At 38.4% G+C, this 18,460-nt stretch overlaps 1 protein-coding gene across 1 annotated transcript in view; it reads left to right on the top strand.

Annotated features, from left to right (window-relative positions):
* Positions 1-18,460, top strand: part of KCNH1 (potassium voltage-gated channel subfamily H member 1) — a 582,845-nt gene that overhangs the window by 370,211 nt on the left and 194,174 nt on the right. Inside the window, exon 10 of the mRNA XM_056815882.1 lies at positions 11,656-11,852. Coding sequence (XP_056671860.1) covers positions 11,656-11,852 — 197 coding nt within the window. The remainder of the gene's footprint in view (positions 1-11,655; positions 11,853-18,460) is intronic.

Raw genomic sequence — 18,460 nt, 5'->3', positions numbered from 1 at the left:
TTAGTTATGAGATACATTTAATTACCCTCAGTCTCAGTTTCTTCATCTTTAAAATGAAGTTAATAATAGCACCTGCCTCCCATGTTTGTTGTGAGAACTAAATGAGATACCAAATGTGAAGCACTTTACAAACCTTGGGGCACAATATAAATATTTACTACTATTATTAAGAATGAGGAGGCTATAGTGTCATGGGAATGTACATGGGAGGCAGATTATAGAGAGCTTTATGTACTGGTTGAGATTCTATTCTTTAATTGTTCCATCCTTCTCAGGCACCACCATTATCACCACCATCTTCTATTTCAATTTAGATTCAATCAGTCAATTGACAAACCTTTGTTTATTAAACTCCTATTTTGTGCCAAGCATTATATTAGACACTGTAAAAAAGAAAAGCAAAAACAGTCCCTGCCTTCAGAGCTTACTTTCTAATGGGATAGACAACATGCTAAGTTGATACAAAAAATAACAGAATTGAGATAAAGTAGCCTTAAAGGAAAAGACCCTAGTATTTTTGGGAAAGGGAAAAGACAGAAAAGAGTTCCTCCTGCAAAAGGTGAAATTTGAACTGACTCTTGAAGAATCTAGGGAAACTAAGAGGTGGGAATGAGGAGGCAGAGCATTCCAGGCATGAGGACTAGTTAGTGCAAAGGCATGAAGATAGCAGGTGAAGTGTTATGTGGTAGAAACATTATCCAAGAGAGTTGGATTCTCCATTGTATGGAAATCAGTGAAGTATAAAAAGGCTACACAGGTAGGAAGAAGCCAGGTTGTAAAGAATTAGATACTACCCCCCCCCCCCAAAGAGGACTTTTATTTAATGCTGGAGGCAATAGAGAGTTGCTTGAATTTAGTGAGTTGGGCAGTGACTTGGTCGGATCTAGGATTTAGCAAAATCTCTAACTAACAACTGTGGGGAGAATGGATTGAAGTGAGAAGAAACTTTAAGGTAAGAACTAAATTAGAATGCTATTACATAATCCAAACAAGAAATGGTTGGGGCTTGAATAAAAGTGATGGCTATGTAAATGGTGAGAAGATGAACACAAGAGATGTGGTAAAATTTGAGACAAGATTTAACAAATGAATAAAGTACAGAATTGGAAAGGTCACTTACACCAGCTTTTCCTTGAACAAGACATCATATATCAAATCTTCATGCAGATTCTGCTTGGAGACTTTCAGAGACAGAGAGGCAACAATATCCCAAGCAGTTGTTAAGAAGTTTCTTCTTGGGGCAACTAAATATCACAGAGTGCCAGACATGGAGTTGGGAGGACTTGGGTTCAAATATGGCTTCAGACACTTCCTAGCTGTGTGACTCTGGACAAGTCACTTAATTCCAATTGCCTAGCCCTTACCACTCTTCTGCCTTAGAACCAATACTTGATATCAATTCTAAGACAGAAGGTAAAGATTTCAGAAGAAAAGTTTCCTATTAAATGAATCCAAAATCTACCTTTTGGCAATTTCCATCTCTTGTTCCTAATTCTACAGTCTAGCAGTAAGAAGAATAAATTAAACCTTTCACATGACAGCCTTCATATCCTTGAGGATAGCTCTCCTATGCCTTTTTGCCTTCTTCCCTCCTTGTTTCTCATCATAAGTCTTATTGGTCTTCACTGTACTTTTGAGGTTCATCAACTAGACCTGCTTCTACAGTCTTCTGCCCCAGATCTCACTCATAGTTATACAAAATCCTATCTGTTTTCTGGTACTGAAGCCTCTTCAGCTCCCTTTCACCTAAATCTTCCTTCTTTTGTTGTTTTTTGTTTGTTTTCACAAAGGGATATTTACTTCAAATGAAATAATATTTGTAAAGCACTTTCCAAGTTTTTATTCATCTTGCTATGTTATGTAATGAGAAGAGTCATATATATATATATATATATATATATGGAATGATGAGAGTTGCTCTGGTTCTAGTTCTGTCTAATTTGTGATGAGACTTTGGGTATGCCACCTCAACTTTGAGGCTCAAATTCCTTCTTTGTAAAATGGGGGAAGGAACATGGGGCTTTCTCTTCACATTTTTAATGCCTTGTATACTTATGTCATGGTCTTTTCCCCAAATTTCAAACTCTAAGGTCCCTTCTCCAAAAACTCTGACATGCTTGGATTCCATGGACATCTACTGAGGATATTTGATTACCATGCTCTATTGTTCTTTGTCTTTCATTATGAGCAACATAGAGACATTAATCAGTGGATCAATAAGGTGATCATGCAGAATATGCTAGAGTACCCTTTATTCCTGGATGAATGGTCATTGGATATTAGTGGGTCTGACACAAAGATGGCTTGAGAGATGGACCTGGTCTGTGAATCTCTACTCCAATCAGGGAAGCTTTTGCTCTCCAATGATGCATGTGACTTATTGAGCCACCAGGGACTAACACTTTATATCTTTTGAGTTGGCAGTTTTTTCCAAGCTGTGTGTCGTAAATAAATTTCCCTTTCGTGAGCATCATCTCAGATTTGTTTTGAACCTGACAGTTCTTCAATAGATGCCACAGATTCTTATAAATTTCTACACTGGATAATTTGTACCCCAAATGATGCTTTGACAGCAAATGAGATAGTATAATTTTCAATTTGGTTTGAAAATAAATTAAACCCAAGTTATGGCAACATAGGGAAACTCTGTAAATCCTACAGATTGATCATAATTATCTAACTGGGAAATGCATTTAGTAGTTGAAGGATGCTCCCTTCCTTGTCACTGTCAAAGTACTTGATAAGGCAAACTTCCTAGGAGCAAATGCTGTTACTTACTCATTCTCTCCCTTCTCTCCATCTTTAAGGAAACAGATTTTCATGGCCTTTGAATTGGTGCCAATGTGAATACAGATGTCCTTCACTTTTCTGCAGTCAGTGTAGTATTGCTGCTGAAAACTCCTGTGTCTTGACTTTTCAGTAGTGAATGAATAAAAAAAAAGACCTAGTAAGCATTTAACTATGTGGAAATCCCTGTGCTAAGGACTGAGTGCTGTGTCCTTGAGAGCAGAAATTCTCTGCATCTACAGCTCTCAGCATAATACTTTGCACATATAGTGTTTACATACTAAGTCTTGTTTTTATTCATTCACTACTGAAAAATCACATATAAATTAATTTTTGCTATCTTATGTTTCAAATGCACTCAGGAAAGGGATACTGAATCAAATGCCTTTATAAAGCAAACAGCCATTTCCCAGTGAGAGAAGTCATCCTTCTAATTTATTCTAGTTTAAGACCAAGAGACAGTGTATTATAGTGGAAAGAATATTGGTTTTGAAGTCAATGAACCTGGGTTCAAATTCTGGCTCTGATGCCTACTACTTATATGACTTTGGGTCAAACAACTTCTGTGGCCCTCAGTTTTCTGACCTGCAGAATAAGAGTATTAAACTTAATGGCCTCTGAGATCCCTTCCCCAATGTCTGATATTATGGATTTTTATAACAATAATGATAATAGCTTGCTAGCATTTATGTAGCATTTTAAAGTTTGCAAAGTGCTTTACAAATGCCTCATCTTATATTTATAACAACCCTGGGATGTAGGTGCTGTTATCTCCATTTTACAGATGAGGAAATTAGAGCAGACAGAAGAAGTTCAGTCAGTTAGCATTTTTTCTTTTAATATTTTCTTTTACCAATCACATGTAATAACAATTTTCACCATGTTTTCTGAAATCATGAGATCCAAATTGTCTCCTTTCCTACCTTCCCTCTCCCTTCCTGGACATGGTAAGCAATTTGATCTGGGTTATATATGTTTTATCATGCAAAACATATTTCTACATTGGTCATTATTGTAAGAGAATATTCATATAAAGCCAACCCCCCAAATTAGAACACAAATAAATTAAATAAGAAACAGTATACTTTGATCTGCATACTGATTCCAACAGTTATTTCTCTGGAAGAGGATAGCATTCTTTGTCATAAGTCCTTCAGATTGTCCCGGATCATTGTATTACTAAGAGTAGCTAAGTCTTTCACAGTTGATCATTGTACAATATTGCTGTTGCTGTGTACAATGTTCTCTTAATTTTGCTTATTTCACTCTGAATCAGTTCATGTTATCATCAGTATGATTTCTGAAATCATACTGCTCATAATTTCTTATAGTACAATAGTATTATTGTACTATATAGTATTATTCTTATAGTACAATAGATCTCCATCATGTAACACAATTTGTTTAGCCTTTCCCTAATTGTTTAATATCCCTTTAATTCTTTGCCACAACAATAAAATCTGAAATAAGTATTTTTGTAACAGTGGGACCTTTCCTCCTTTTTTGATCTCTTTAGGATCCAGACCTAGTAGTGATGTTACAGTATCAAAGGGTATGCACAGTTTATAGCACTTTCAGTATAGTTCCAAATTGCTTTCCAGAAAAGTTGGATCACTTCACAACTTCACCAACAATGCATTATCATCCCAATTTTACCACATTCCCTCCAACATTTATCATTTTCATTTACTATCATATTGATAGGTGTGAGGTAGAATTATTTTAATTTGCATTTCTCTAATCAAGAGTGATGTAGAACATTTTTTCATGTGATTATTGACAGTTTTGAATTCTTTATCTGAAAACTGCTTGTTCCTATCCTTTGACTATTTATTTGTCAATTGGGTAATGACTTCTGTTCTTATAAATTTGACTCAGTTCTCTATATATTTGAGAAATGAGACCTATATTAGAGAAAATTTGCTGTAATTTTTTTTTCTGTTTGTTGCTTGCCCTCTAATTTTGGTTACATAGGTTCTGTTGGTGTAAACCCTTTTTTAATTTAATATAACCAAATTATTCATTTTCTATCCCAATGTTCTCTATTTCTTGTTTGGTCATAAATTCTTCACTTCTTCATATATCTGATGGATAAACTATTCTATGCCCCTCCCATCTGTTTATGGTATCAACCTTCATTTCTAAATCATATACCTATTTTGACTTTATCTTAGAATAGGAGATGTTGGTCTATACCTAGTTTCTGCCATACTGTTTTACAGTTTTCCCAACAATTTTTGTCAGATGATGAGTTCTTATCCCCAAAGCTGGGGTCTTTGTGTTTATCAGACTCTAGATTGCCCTTTATCTATAGTCTATTGCACTGATGTACCATTCTATTTCTTAGCCAGTACCATACTGTTTTTGATGATTACTGGTTTCTCGAACAGTTTGAGATCTAGTACTGCTAGGGTTCCTTGCTTCACATTTTTTTCCATTAATTCTCTTGATATTCTTGACCTTTTGTTCTTCCAGATTAATTTTGTTATTATTTTTTATAGTTCTATAAAATACTTTTTGTAGTTTGTGGCACTAAATAAGTAAATTAATTTAGGTAGGATTGTCTCAATTACCATTTATTAAGTACATATGGTTTCAAGACTCAACACGAAAGTGCTAAAGATATAAAGAAAAGCAAAAGAACAAGCACTCTCTCTTCTCAAGGAGCACATGGTCTAATGGGGAAATAACATGCAAGTAATTATGCACCAACATGAGATAGAGAAGATAAATTGGAGAGAGTCTCAGAGAGAAGGATGTAAGGTTAAAGAGGAAGGGGAAAGGCTTTTTGTAGAAGGTAGGACTTTAGCTGGGCCTTAAAGGAAGCCATAGAAGCCAGAAGGGACTTAATCCAGTATCACACACCTAGGAATAATCTGAGTCTGGATTTGACCTTGATGTTTTCCATGGGTAGGTTCAGCATTCTATCAACAGAGTCATCTGGCTGCCTCTCTTTACTGGTTTTCCTTTCAATTTGGTAGAGCTTGAATGTATTGGGCATTAGAATAAGTTTCATTTCCCATCTTGCCCTTCTCATTCACATGACACAAAGAAGTTTTAGTTGAGTGTTCAAATGTGATCCATTTGTTCTCCCACATAGACTCCACTTACACCACTCTCTTCCTGTATTGACTTCTGATTTTTCTTCTCCTACCCAGCTTATCCATCCCTGTTGTTCAAACTTGTTTTTTTGTCCTTCCTCATCTGTCTGTTAAGGAGTAAGGAACCAGGCACAGCTTGTGACCAGAATGGTTTTGGGGTGTTTTCTAGGAAGCAAGATGATGGATTAGGTGAACCTTTAGGGGCCCTCTCAGGCAGGCCTAGACATTTCTAATTCGGTTTGTTAAAGGAGATAGTTTTTCATCAAGGAGAATTAATGTTTCAAAAACAAAGAATACTAAGAGGAATTGTGGAGCTGGAGAAGGAGATGTTAACAAGTTCAGTTTCTACAAATGAACAAATTTACTTCCTTAAGGAGTTCTCAAAATTTGGGAAACTTTGGGCATCCCTGAGACCTTTTTAGGACATCCATGAGTTAAATTATTTTCATAATAATCTCAAGACATCTTTATTTTTTTTTAAATTTTATGATATTTTATTTGATCATTTCCAAGAATTATTCATTAAAGACAAAGATCATTTTCTTTTCCTCCCCCCCAACATCCATAGCCGACGTGTGATTCCACTGGGTGTCACATGTGTTCTTGATTCGAACCCATTGCCATGTTGTTAGTATTTGCATTAGAGTATTCGTTTAGAGTCTCTCCTCTGTCATGTCCCTTCAACCGCTGTATTCAGGCAGTTGCTTTTCCTCGGTGTTTCTACTCCCACACTTTGTCCTCTGCTTAGGGATAGTGTTTTTTCTCCTAGATCCCTGCAGATTGTTCGGGGACATTGCACCACCACTAATGGAGAAGTCCATTACGTTCGATTATACCACAGTGTATTAGTCTCTGTGTACAATGTTCTCCTGGTTCTGCTCCTCTCGCTCTGCATCACTTCCTGGAGGTTGTTCCAGTCTCCATGGAATTCCTCCACTGTATTATTCCTTTTTGCACAATAGTATTCCATCACCAACATATACCACAATTTGTTCAGCCATTCCCTAATTGATGGGCATCCCCTCGTTTTCCACCACCACAAAGAGCGCAGCTATGAATATTTTTGTCAAGTCTTTTCCCCCATTATCTCTTTGGGGTAAGACATCTTTATTTCTAATATAGTAAATATTGAATAATTAAGCTCCCCTTAACAAAAACTCTTTGGAGTTCTCGATAGCTTTTAAGGTTTAAATGCATTTGGAGACCAAAATAGATTGGAGCAGAGGATTTATTCCCAAGACCAAGGTCAAAGGTCTTTGGGTCAAGGCAGTTTTATAGAAAGAAAAATGTATTATTTCTTTTCCAATGTCATTGCCTCTCACCTGGGGCAGCCATCTCACAAGTGCTTGGCCTTTATCACAAAGAAAACTAGGCAAGAGAGTAGAGATGACTTGCTATATCTCATTTCTCTGCAGTGGGATCAAGGGACAAATTATTACCTTAAAATAACTAGAAACCCAAATCTTGATGATAGTGAGTAACACCATCTTCATGGGTGAAGAAGGGCACAGTATTTCAGAAACAAAAATGCAACTAGATCTCTGAAGTTGAAAGTATCTGCTCCATTTTCTTCTGTTTAAATGTTGGAAGACCTTCAAGAAGGAGGTGGCTGGATGACTTGAACAATTGTACAAAATAAAAATCCCAATTTATGGGAAAACTTCAAGATTTGTCCAAGTATTTTGAAAGTATGATTGCCTCCCTGGCCTTAATCAAGAAACAGCTGTCCTGGTAATCATGTTGGATCACAGGGTACCTGATTCCAGTGTAGGACTTAGCTGATCTGCAAACAAAAAGCTGCCGATGTCTAGAATACATTTCTGTATGCCATTTCTGGTTCCATTCTCTTCTTCCTGCTATGTTCCCTATGGCTCCCTGGGGATTCAAATTTGTGTTTTTCTGCCCTGGAAATCTAGAAGCAAGATAAACATGCCATCAAAGCTATTTTTAACCCTCGGCTGTACAACAGAGTCCTGTTTTGGGTTAAACAGGGACCTTTCTCATCAATCATCTTATTTTTCTTGCCTCTCTAATCTTTCTCCACTGATTTCTTTTTTGCCTACAAATAGGCTCAGGTCTTGTGTATCTAGGGACAATCTTCTTTGGATCATTTGAGTACTCATTGTGTAGCTACAATCAGAAAAGAAGGAAAATTGATCATGGAGCAGGCTGGAAATTTTGCAAGACATCAGGTTCTTGCTTCCTTTCAGGATCCTGGTAAACAGCCTAGAAAAGCAGATCTAACTGAGGCTTCTGAGTCAGTGGCTCTAACCTATCCCTTCATACAATACCATTGGCAGATACTGTCATGAAGGAGTGTGATTGTAATTTGTCTATGGTAGTGCAATCTCGCCCTGACAATTTTGGTTTCCCTGGGGACTTTCTTCTTTGACCCATTTTTGTCATATGGCACCTTTGGGTTTCTAGAGTCTCGTGCTGGAAACTTACAGATTTTATGGCATGCCAAAGGATCAGGCAGTGAGGACATTATATTATAAGGTCAGTGAAAGCTATGTCTTTAAAAACACCTTCTGAGTCCTCTTCTGTTATTTTGGATGTGCTAGTACCAGAGGCACAGGACCCTTGTAGTCTGAAGTCTGAAGACCATGACCTGGCTTATATATCACTCCTTCCCTTTACTGCCAAACGTATTGAAAAAAGTAATCAGTAGTTCCTGGCCAAACTGCCTCCTTGGTCTCTCACTGCTTATGACTTGGCTTCCATCCTTACTCCTTTAAAAAAATGATTCATTTTGAACGGCATGACCTTTTTTTCTCTGGAATGGAAGATATGCCATAGCCTCTTTGATGTCTTTTCAGTGTTCAATGGTATTGACTTTTACTTTCTTCTAGAAATTCTTCTGCTTTGACTTTTGTTATGAAGCACTATCCTGGTTTTCTTTAATGTCCCTGAAAATTATTTTTCTACCTCCTTTCCTGACTTCTCTTCTTTGACCCATTGCCTAACCTTCTGTCCCCAGATCCCTTTTCTCATCTCTCCATATATTCTCTTAAAAAAAATTACCTTCTGTTTTAGAATGATGCCAAATATCAGTTCCAAGACAGAAGATCAGTAAGGACTAGGTAAGGGTTAGACAGTGGGGGTTAAGTGACTTGCCCATGATCACAAAGCTAGGAAGTATCTGAGACCAGATTTGAACTCAGGCCTTCCCATCTTCTCAGAGCATCTAGCCTTACATATTCTCTTTCTATAGTCTTATCTCCTTTTATGAGTTCAAAATCATCTCTGCTATGCGGATAAGTCCTATATCTGTTTCCAAAACTGGACTTTCTCAAAGTTCTAGTCTCATATTTATATCTTCATGTCTTACCAGTATCCCTAACTCATTCTATTTTATTTCATTTTAAAAAATTTGTCAAGGGGCAACTATGTGTCTCAATGGATAGAGCACCAGGCCTGGAGATGGCAGGTCCTACGTTCAAATGTGGCCTCAGACACTTCCTAGCTGTGTGACCCTGGGCAAGTCACTTAACCCCCATTGCCTAGCCTTACCACCCTTCTGCCTTATTGATTCCAAGATAAAAGGTAAAGATTTAATAAAATAAATATAAATAAATAAAATTTAAAAAAAACTTTCCAAGAACCTCTCATGTGATATTCCCCATACCAGGTGCTGAGAATACAAAGATGAAACAAGAGGGTGTTCCCAAATTCATAATTTAATAGGAAGAGTTGAGAGAATTATAGATGACTACATAGATAACAATGATAGAAGCTACAATGTGATACATATGTAGAAATACTGTTGCCTAATGGATACAGAGCTGGTCTTGGAAAACCTGAATTTGAGTCCTATCTCTGACATAGACTATGTGACCTTGGGCAAGTCATTGATCTTTTCAGGACCCTGGGCAGCTTCCTGATGCTATAAGCTGTAGAACAGGGTGGCAGATGGAGTTCCTTCACTGTATCAGTAAAGTAACACATTCCTTGTACCAATAAAGTAAAAGGACAAGTCAATCAACACCTAGTGCCATCTTTACTATCCCTCTTTCTTGCCTCCCACACTCAAATAAATTGTCAAATCCTATACAATATCTCTTTTATCTGTTCTCCAGGGTCATCACCATAATCTAGTTCCTTTTCACCTTTCACTCTTTCTGTTGCAATAATCTATGCTCCTGTGGAGTTGTCCCTCTTCCCTATAATATTCTCCCTCCCCTCACCTCCATTTCTTAATTTCCCCTGCACTCCTTCAAGTCTTAGCTCAAACCCTACCCTTTCTAGGCACCCTCGCTGCAGTGTTATCCCCTCAGAGCATACTTCCCACCTGCCTTTTTAATTACCCCTCCTTAGTGGAGTCTGAATGATGTCAGAGATAATCCAAGCTAGAAAATAATTCTGAAATTGTTTGTCTGGCTTTTTCCTAATCTTCTGAAAACATTCTTCAACTTAATTAATGGTAAAATGTATTTTGGATCTTTGGATCCTAGTATTTAGAAATTGATAAATATGATAAATACTTCAGAAATCATTAGTTCACTCAGCATAGCCCATCCCTCAATACTTCCCATTTTATAGATGATAACACTGAGGTCTAGAGCGATGACTCAAATATCAAAGTTTCACACTGATAGTCTCTAGAATGTCTTCCAGCTCTAAAGTATTATGATCTCTGTGTGGTAAAGTGGTGTGACTGGTAGAAAGCTGACCTTTGAGTCAGAAAGGGTTATGTTCAATTCCTTCCTCTAACCTCATACTGACTCTGTGTCCCTGGGCAAGTCATTTAACCTCATAGTTCATCTAGAAACTTTTTTAAGACTTTAAATTATAGCATAGTTCCTGCTCTGCACTGAGAGGGAATTTTCTCATTAAGAAATCTAATACTAAAAAAATCATGAGTCTCAGGGGTGGGGGAGACTATTCCTCAGGTTAGTATTAACTTTTTTTTTTGTATTCTTGGAGCATCAACAATTAGACAGTGAGTAGAAAGTAGTGATGAAGGATGCTGGGCATCAGCAGGCATAGTTCTGCACAGCTAGGACACAGGTATCTGTCAAGAAATCAATAAGCCTGCTTGCACTGAAGCCATGCCCACAATGCAATCACAAGGAGCAAGAAGGACCCGGCTGCCAACAAGGAAACAGTTACTGCTAACAACTCACATTTATGTAGCTTTTCTTACAACAATCAGATAAATTAAGTAACATGCACATTATTATTCCCATTACAGATTAGACCTGCTGGCTTTATAGATGCCTCTGCTACTTCTGTTTTTATTCTGACCGATTGCAGTATCATTGTTCAGTATCATGGATCAAATTTACATGAAGCAGGAAAGCATGAAGTAGGAAATTCCCCACCTTTGGAGGTACATTGGAGGTCCAAATTCCTAATAACTTGTTGTGTAAGCTCATATTTCTTTCTCAGAATCTCATATTTGGAAGTGTGGCCGATCCATGCATTCCTAGGGTAGGCAGATCCTTAATAATAGCATGAGGAAATAATAGGAATTTACAGGAATTAACAGGAAATAATAAGGAATTTGGCCCTTGATAGATCATTAGGAGTGGAAGCCACTGAACAGAAATGGCGTCGGTCAAAGTTAACCAGATTCTTCTCTGTGTGAGACAACATGGCATAACAAATTGAAAGTGACCAGTGTGGTTCTGAGGATTTTCCTTCTGTCTCTCTGTTCTAAAAGCAGTTTACATTCAGATGACATAAAGAAACTATTGCTGGGATGAAAATGTTTTAATTGGTTGGTTTTCCCCATCAAGATAGCATTTTTCCCCTTTCTTTTTAGGAAAAGGGGATGTGTTTGGAGATGTATTCTGGAAGGAAGCCACGCTTGCCCAATCCTGTGCCAATGTCAGGGCTTTGACCTACTGTGACCTGCATGTGATTAAGCGAGATGCCCTGCAGAAAGTGCTAGAATTCTACACAGCCTTCTCGCACTCCTTCTCAAGAAACCTCATCCTTACATACAATCTGAGGAAAAGGGTAAGTGGATTCTTCAATGACTTATTTCTGCAGTGTTGGGTCACTGTCTTGCCTGGAAAATTGTCAGTTGAAATCCAGAGATAAAGACTGACTGAGATCTCTGTGACCTGATTCCTGAGTCTCACACTGGAGAAGTAGAGAAAAATAATGATCCTCTGCAGAGAGGAGGGAGGAATGTCTGAGAAAGAGGTAGAATTTTGAAGTTTGATTTCTTTGGTATAGTCTCCTTCCAGTGACAACTAGGTCCTGTGTCTTTTCAGAAGAATACACAGAGCAAAGATGCTGCCAGTCTTTGATTAACAAGATATGCACCTTCCAAAGATAAGCTGTTATCTCCATGGTGATTGTGGTTTGTGGTAGGGCGTTATGTTGTTAACAGGTCGGTAATGCAATGAAAAGAGATGAGAAAATGATTTAATCAGGTACAGGAAATATGGAAGTTATGAAATTTGATATCTCAGAGGATTTTTTTTCTGCAACTGCCAACTCAACTGGTTTGGAAAATGATTAACAATGCATGAGCCAGACAATTTTTCATCTGAAGTACTTTCTTTAAATCTCAAATCATCAGAATTGCTCCATTGATCTCAGCAAGTATTAAACTATTTATCTTGTATCCTTTTGATTTTCATCCTCATTGGTTCCCATACGTTTCATCCTGCCTTCTCTTTGTTACATCAGTCACAGGATAGCTAGCCCTGGTGTGTAGCACAGAGGCAGGGGAGAAGACAGGGATCATTTTGAGTGATGGTTATGAGAAATTGAAAACAGGCAATGAGGTTGGTTTGGTTTGTAGGATGTCCAATTTCACATTATCATCACTCATTTCCTTTTGTTTAGCTATATTTAATAGCCCTGGACCTGGGTGTCCAGAGCCTAGATTCTAGTCCTCTTTGCCATCAACTTGCATCTCCCAACTCCTAATCCTATTCCCCTCTTGGCTAGTTACTAGTTAAATGGGCTTGGGCAACTCCACATAGTGGGGCCTTAGTTTCTCCACTTGTAAAATGAATGGATTGGTCTAGATGGTCATAAGATCCTTTTGGACTCTACCATTCATTGAGAAGGGTCACATAAAATGTCAGAACTGGAAGAGATCTTGGAGGTCACATCTTCTAGATGCCTCATTTTACAGATGAAGAAACTAAGGACATTTTAGTCCACTCCATAGGTAATCTTCAGTCATGATAACAGAAGAAAGCTGAATTAAAAAGCAGAGCCATACTGTACATAGCATAGCTCTAAACTCACAATATCTGAACTCAATTTGGGTTTGGTTTTCCACATTCTCATTTTCAGTGACATTCACAGCATCATATGATATAGTGGTGAAAGGGACCAGGTGGCACAATGGATAGAGCACTGGGCCTAGAGTCAGGAAGACCTGAGTTCATAGCCAGACAAACCTTAGACAAGTCATCTAACCTCTATCTGCCTCAGTTTCCTCAACCATAAAAAGGGGATAATAATGGCAACTTCCTTACAAAGTTGTGGGGATCAAGTGAGATTATAAATATATGTACATATGTATATATTACCCTTTCTTTGGTTTTGATTTTTTAAAAAACCCTTACCTTCCATCTTGGAATCAATCCTATGTATTGGTTCCAAGGCAGAAGAGTGGTAAGGGCTAGGCAATGGGGGTTAAGTGACTTGCCCAGGGTCACATAGCTGGGAAGTGTCTGAGACTAGATTTGAACCTAGGACCTCCCATCTCTAGGCCTGACTCTCAATCTACTGAGCTACCCAGCTGCCCCTTGGTTTTGATTTTTAATGTGGTCTTCTTCTAGTGACATCTAGACCCTGAGTCATTTCAGAAGAACATGGGGGCTATCATATATGTGTGAATATATATATATATATATATGTATATATATATATATACATGGAGTACTTAGCACAGTGTCTGGCACATAGTGGTTACTTAATAAATTCTTGATTCCTTCCAATCCCCTAATTTTCTCTCTACTTCCTTCCTCTCTCCAAAGGATACTGAAGAACAAAGGGGAAAATGTCTTGCCTACCATCAATTTCTGGCCTTGTATCATGGATCTGAAACATGTAATTTTGTTGTGTGCCTGTGTGTGTTCTGGAACCACTTATAGGTCAATCCCCAAGTTAGATGACATGGAAGCTTTGACCTGCTCAATTTTAAGGTTCAGTCTTCCTTAGACAGCATGGTGGTTCCCTGCTCCAGAGACTCATCCTATCAAGGCCAGACTTGGTGACAACACCAGACTAGCTTTAGTCCTCAGAACTCAGCCTTCCTGGGAGCAGGGATTATACGCCTGGGCCAGCACGCCTGGTTTTAGAGGCTTATTGTTAATGGACTCTTCAAGGGCCCACCTTTCTGACACTTTACTTTATTCCTTGCTCAACCAGTCAAAGAATCTCTTTGGCCAAGGCAGAATGATTTGCCTTCAAGGCAGTCTTTCAGTTACTATGATTACAGGTTTTAACCATCTATCTGCTGAGAATCACCAAGAGGATACCTGAATTAAAGCCCAAACCCTTGTGTGTTTTGTGGGGGTGTGAATAGGGGTGACTTGGAGTGTGGAAGGTGTCCTTAATGTTCAGCATGGTTTTTCTGATGCCTGGGAAAACAGGACATTTGCTAGTAGGGCTTCTAAGTGGCTCCTCTCTTTTTGGGGAGGGGAAAATGGGGTGGGGTGGCAGAATAGGTATTCTCTCTTTTTGTGAAGGCAAGTTGATTGCAATCAGTATGCAATGTGGTGAAGAACACAGGTGGAAAACACACAGTACAGGTTGCCCAGGGGAGGCGTAGTCATTCTGGATGGCCTTCAGTTCAAGTTCATCTATTTTCAAATGGCAGTTTCAGAACATTTTGCTTAGCACGACATAGTACAAGTGAGATCATTTATCAAAATCCATAGAGTTCCTAAAATCTAGAGTTAGAAGGGAATTTTTGGTTGCTGATCAGTCATTTTTCAGGCATCTCCAATTTTCGTGACCTCAGTTGACGTTTTCTTAACAAGGATACTAGAGTACTTTGCCATTTCCTTCTCTAACTCATTTTACAGCTGCGAACTGGGTTAAGCGACTTGCCCAACATACACAGATTATAAGTGTCTGAGGCAGAATTTGAACTCAGGAGGAGGAGTCTTTCAGACTTCTGTCCATTGGGCTACCTAGTTGTCCAGAAAGGACCCTAGAGGTCCTCACTGTAGATTAGGAAACTGAGCTCCAGGGAAGTTGTGACTTGCCTAATGTTATATAGGTTAGGAAGTATCAGAAGCAAAGTTTGAACCCAGGGCCTTCTTCTCCAGAAATAATACCAAGAGGTGCCCCTGTGCCTATCAAATATGCCTTCTTTTTAGGAAAAAAGAACTTGCCATTTCAGTGTTGTCTCTGTAGTTTCTCATCATGAGCCTCTGAGAATTAATTCAGAGTTGTACAAGGCATGGAAGATGAGAACATTACATGCATGAATTACTCTTATAGCTATTTTTCTCCTGGCAAAGTGAAGTATATTCTTATTCTTTGTATCTTGTTTCTTTGTATCTTGGCCAAATGAAGTGCATTCTTTGCAAAGATGCCTGAGAACATAATGCTTTCTGCTCTACTAAGGTAGAACCATTTTACAAAGAAGCTGGCATGTTTTTCATTGGTATTATGGATCGCGTGTGCTCCAAACTGGAGGTTTTTCTTTTTCTCTGCAAATGACGCACTTTATTCTATCATGTCAAAAAGCTTCTGAAAAGAAGGCCCACCCTTAAGGACGTGCTTACCTGGAGAGGCAGGCACTCTGTGGAGGTAAATGCTGGGAAGGAAGAGAATCTCAACGCAGTGATTTGTCTCTCCACCCACTGCTGAAATGCTGAGTGGTCACTAGCAACAGATTCCCCTGCAACTGCATGAGGGTCATTAGTCACAGAGCTAACCTAGGATGTCCTCGTGTTCCTAGGAAGGGCACTAACATCCTGACCCCCAGCTTTGGGACAATGGAGAGACCAAGGCCATCATTCTATTTTTGCTTTGTCTGCAAAGAGACCTTTGGGCCAATGCCTTTGAAGGAGGGAGAAACTGAGACAGTTTGATTATTTTGATAAGGTCACCAAAGAGACAAGAGACTCAATTGGGGAAAGAGCACAGGGCCTTCCTTTGTCACTCTACTCCACCCATTCCACAGTGTAAAATAGCTAATGAAGGGGAATAAGGGTCCTGGATAATCCAAGACAAATGGAATCATTGGCTTTTAGTCCCTGGTCTCTTCCTGTGTATGTTCTTTCCATTGGCCTCTGTCTCTGCTTAGGAAATGATTCAGGAAAGATTTATTAAGAGCTAGGTAGCTCCATGAATAGAGAGCCAGACTTCTGTCCTGGATTCAAATCTGGCCTCAGATACCTCCTAGCTGTATGACCCTGGGCAAGTCAATTAATTCCCTTTGCCTAGCCCATACCACTCTCCTGCCTTGGAACCAATATTTAGAATTGATTTTAAGACCGTAGGTAAGGGTTATAAAAAAAGACTTCACTATGTATAAAATATTTTTATAGGTTTTGGAGAAACAAAGATATAAAGGAAAAAGTCTGCTTTCATGAAGCTTGCATTTTCTGTCAACATCAGGGCAATGCACATGCAGCAGTTATACAAGCTTTGGCTTATTCTGACAACCCCACTTGCATTGATAGGTTGAGTCTCTAGAGTTTGATTGCATTTCCCCTTCAGGGTCCTATGGGTTACCTTCAAGGTAGTGGGGGATTTTTTTAATGCATTTTTAATGCATTTTTAATGCATTTTTAATGGGTGACTCCAACTCACTTAATGTAATTCATAAAAACTAAAGGATCAATTACAATTTAAGTATCAATCATGTACAGAAACAATCATGTTCTTTTTAAAAATATTTTTTTAATTTGAAATTTTAATTTAATTAATTATTTTAGAATATTTTTCCATGTTTCCATGGTTCATGTTCTTCCCCCCTTCCCATAGCCAACACACAATTCCACTGGGTTTTACATGTGTCATTGATCAAGACCTATTTCCATATTGTTGCTATTTGTACTAGGGTGATCATTCAGAGTCTGCATCCCCAATCATATCCCCATTGACCCATGTGGTCAAGCAGTTGGTTCTACTTTTAGGCACACTTTTGAGCTGGTTAATGCCTAGACCCCTTTGTTGGTAGGCAACAGTGGGATTCTCATATTCACCTCTCCTTATCTCCTGTTGGGACCACCCTATTGTTGCCTTCATTTATCCTACTGATAACTCTGTCAGAATGCCATAAAGTGAGCTCTTTTTTTAATTGTCAATACAATTTGTCCTCCCTTTGGTTTCATTCATTCATGTTGGTCAGCCTCCTAGGTTCTGGGAGATTGGTTCCTTTTGCCTCAGTGATGAGAGTTTGGAATCCCCCACCCCCACCCCACCCCCCGTGATTATTTGAATGGTGATGGAGATGTACCATAATTAGAGGATGGATTGCAGTCAAAAGAGTAGGCCATTAATAGTAGTCAGCTTATTCGATAATTGTCATTTAGCTAATTGGTAGGATGGTTCTCAGCCTTTCTATTTTTAGCCAAGATCTGTTGTATATTTGCACTGTGAGTTTTTAATTAATTTGGGCCAGGGGAGTTTTAGAAGGTAGGTGGGCTTAGTGCCAAAGCTTCTTTCAAAGAAGACACCATAGGATTACTTATTTCCTAAAAGCAAAGTTGCCATGGGGAGTCATCTTAGATATGTATATTTTCAGCTTACTTTACCCAAAGGGAATTTTAGTTTGGTAAAGAGAATACCCAAGGCTTTGAAAAAGCATTATCTATACATAAAATAGGTCAACATTTCAATCCTAAACTTCCCTCCACTCCAGAACAGATTCTTGTAGAAGAGTGAGAAGCTTTGGGGAAGTGAAAGGCTCTCAGAAATATCATTCTTTTTCTCTAATTTAAAAAAAAAATAGTTTTTGTTTTTTAAGTGGTCTTCCACAAAATCTCTTCCCTTCCATGCCACCCTAGTCTATAGTAATGGTGGTAGTAGAATTGAAATACCAACTTGAAAGGTGGTCAGCTTATAATGATGCATTGGGAATACTGGACCATAGGTTCAGGAAGGAGAAATAAGTCACTTTCAAGTTCCTCGTGATTCACAAAGAACTATAAGGTCAAAGGAATTGTGTGTATGTGTGCGTGTGTGTGTGTGTACAATATAAAGCTGATGCAATACAAAGTTTCCTTGTCATAGTGAGATTAATACTATTATGATCATAAATAATAATAATAATAGCTAAAATTTCTGTGGGTAACAAGGTTATGGAGCAAGGTAGATGGGAGATCTGTGCCTGAAGTTAGGAGGACTGCTCTTCCTCAGTTCAAATCTGGCCTCAGATACTTACTATCTGGGTGACCCTAATCAAGTCACCTAACCCTGTTTGCCTCATTTTTCTCACCTGTAAAATGAGCTGGGAAAAGAAATGGCAAATTTGCCAACAAAACATAAAATGAGGTAAACAGTCAGAGATGAATGAAAATTGACTGAAGAACAACACTACTTCTAATGTGCTTTAAGATTTGCAAAGCACTTTATAAATGGGTATCTCATTTTAACCTCATATCAGTTCTGGGAGGTATGTTCTATTATTAATC

The sequence above is a fragment of the Monodelphis domestica genome, chromosome 2, assembly GCF_027887165.1.
Source record: "Monodelphis domestica isolate mMonDom1 chromosome 2, mMonDom1.pri, whole genome shotgun sequence".
Classification (NCBI taxonomy): domain Eukaryota; kingdom Metazoa; phylum Chordata; class Mammalia; order Didelphimorphia; family Didelphidae; genus Monodelphis; species Monodelphis domestica.
This window is presented reverse-complemented; position numbering and strand designations above follow the sequence as displayed.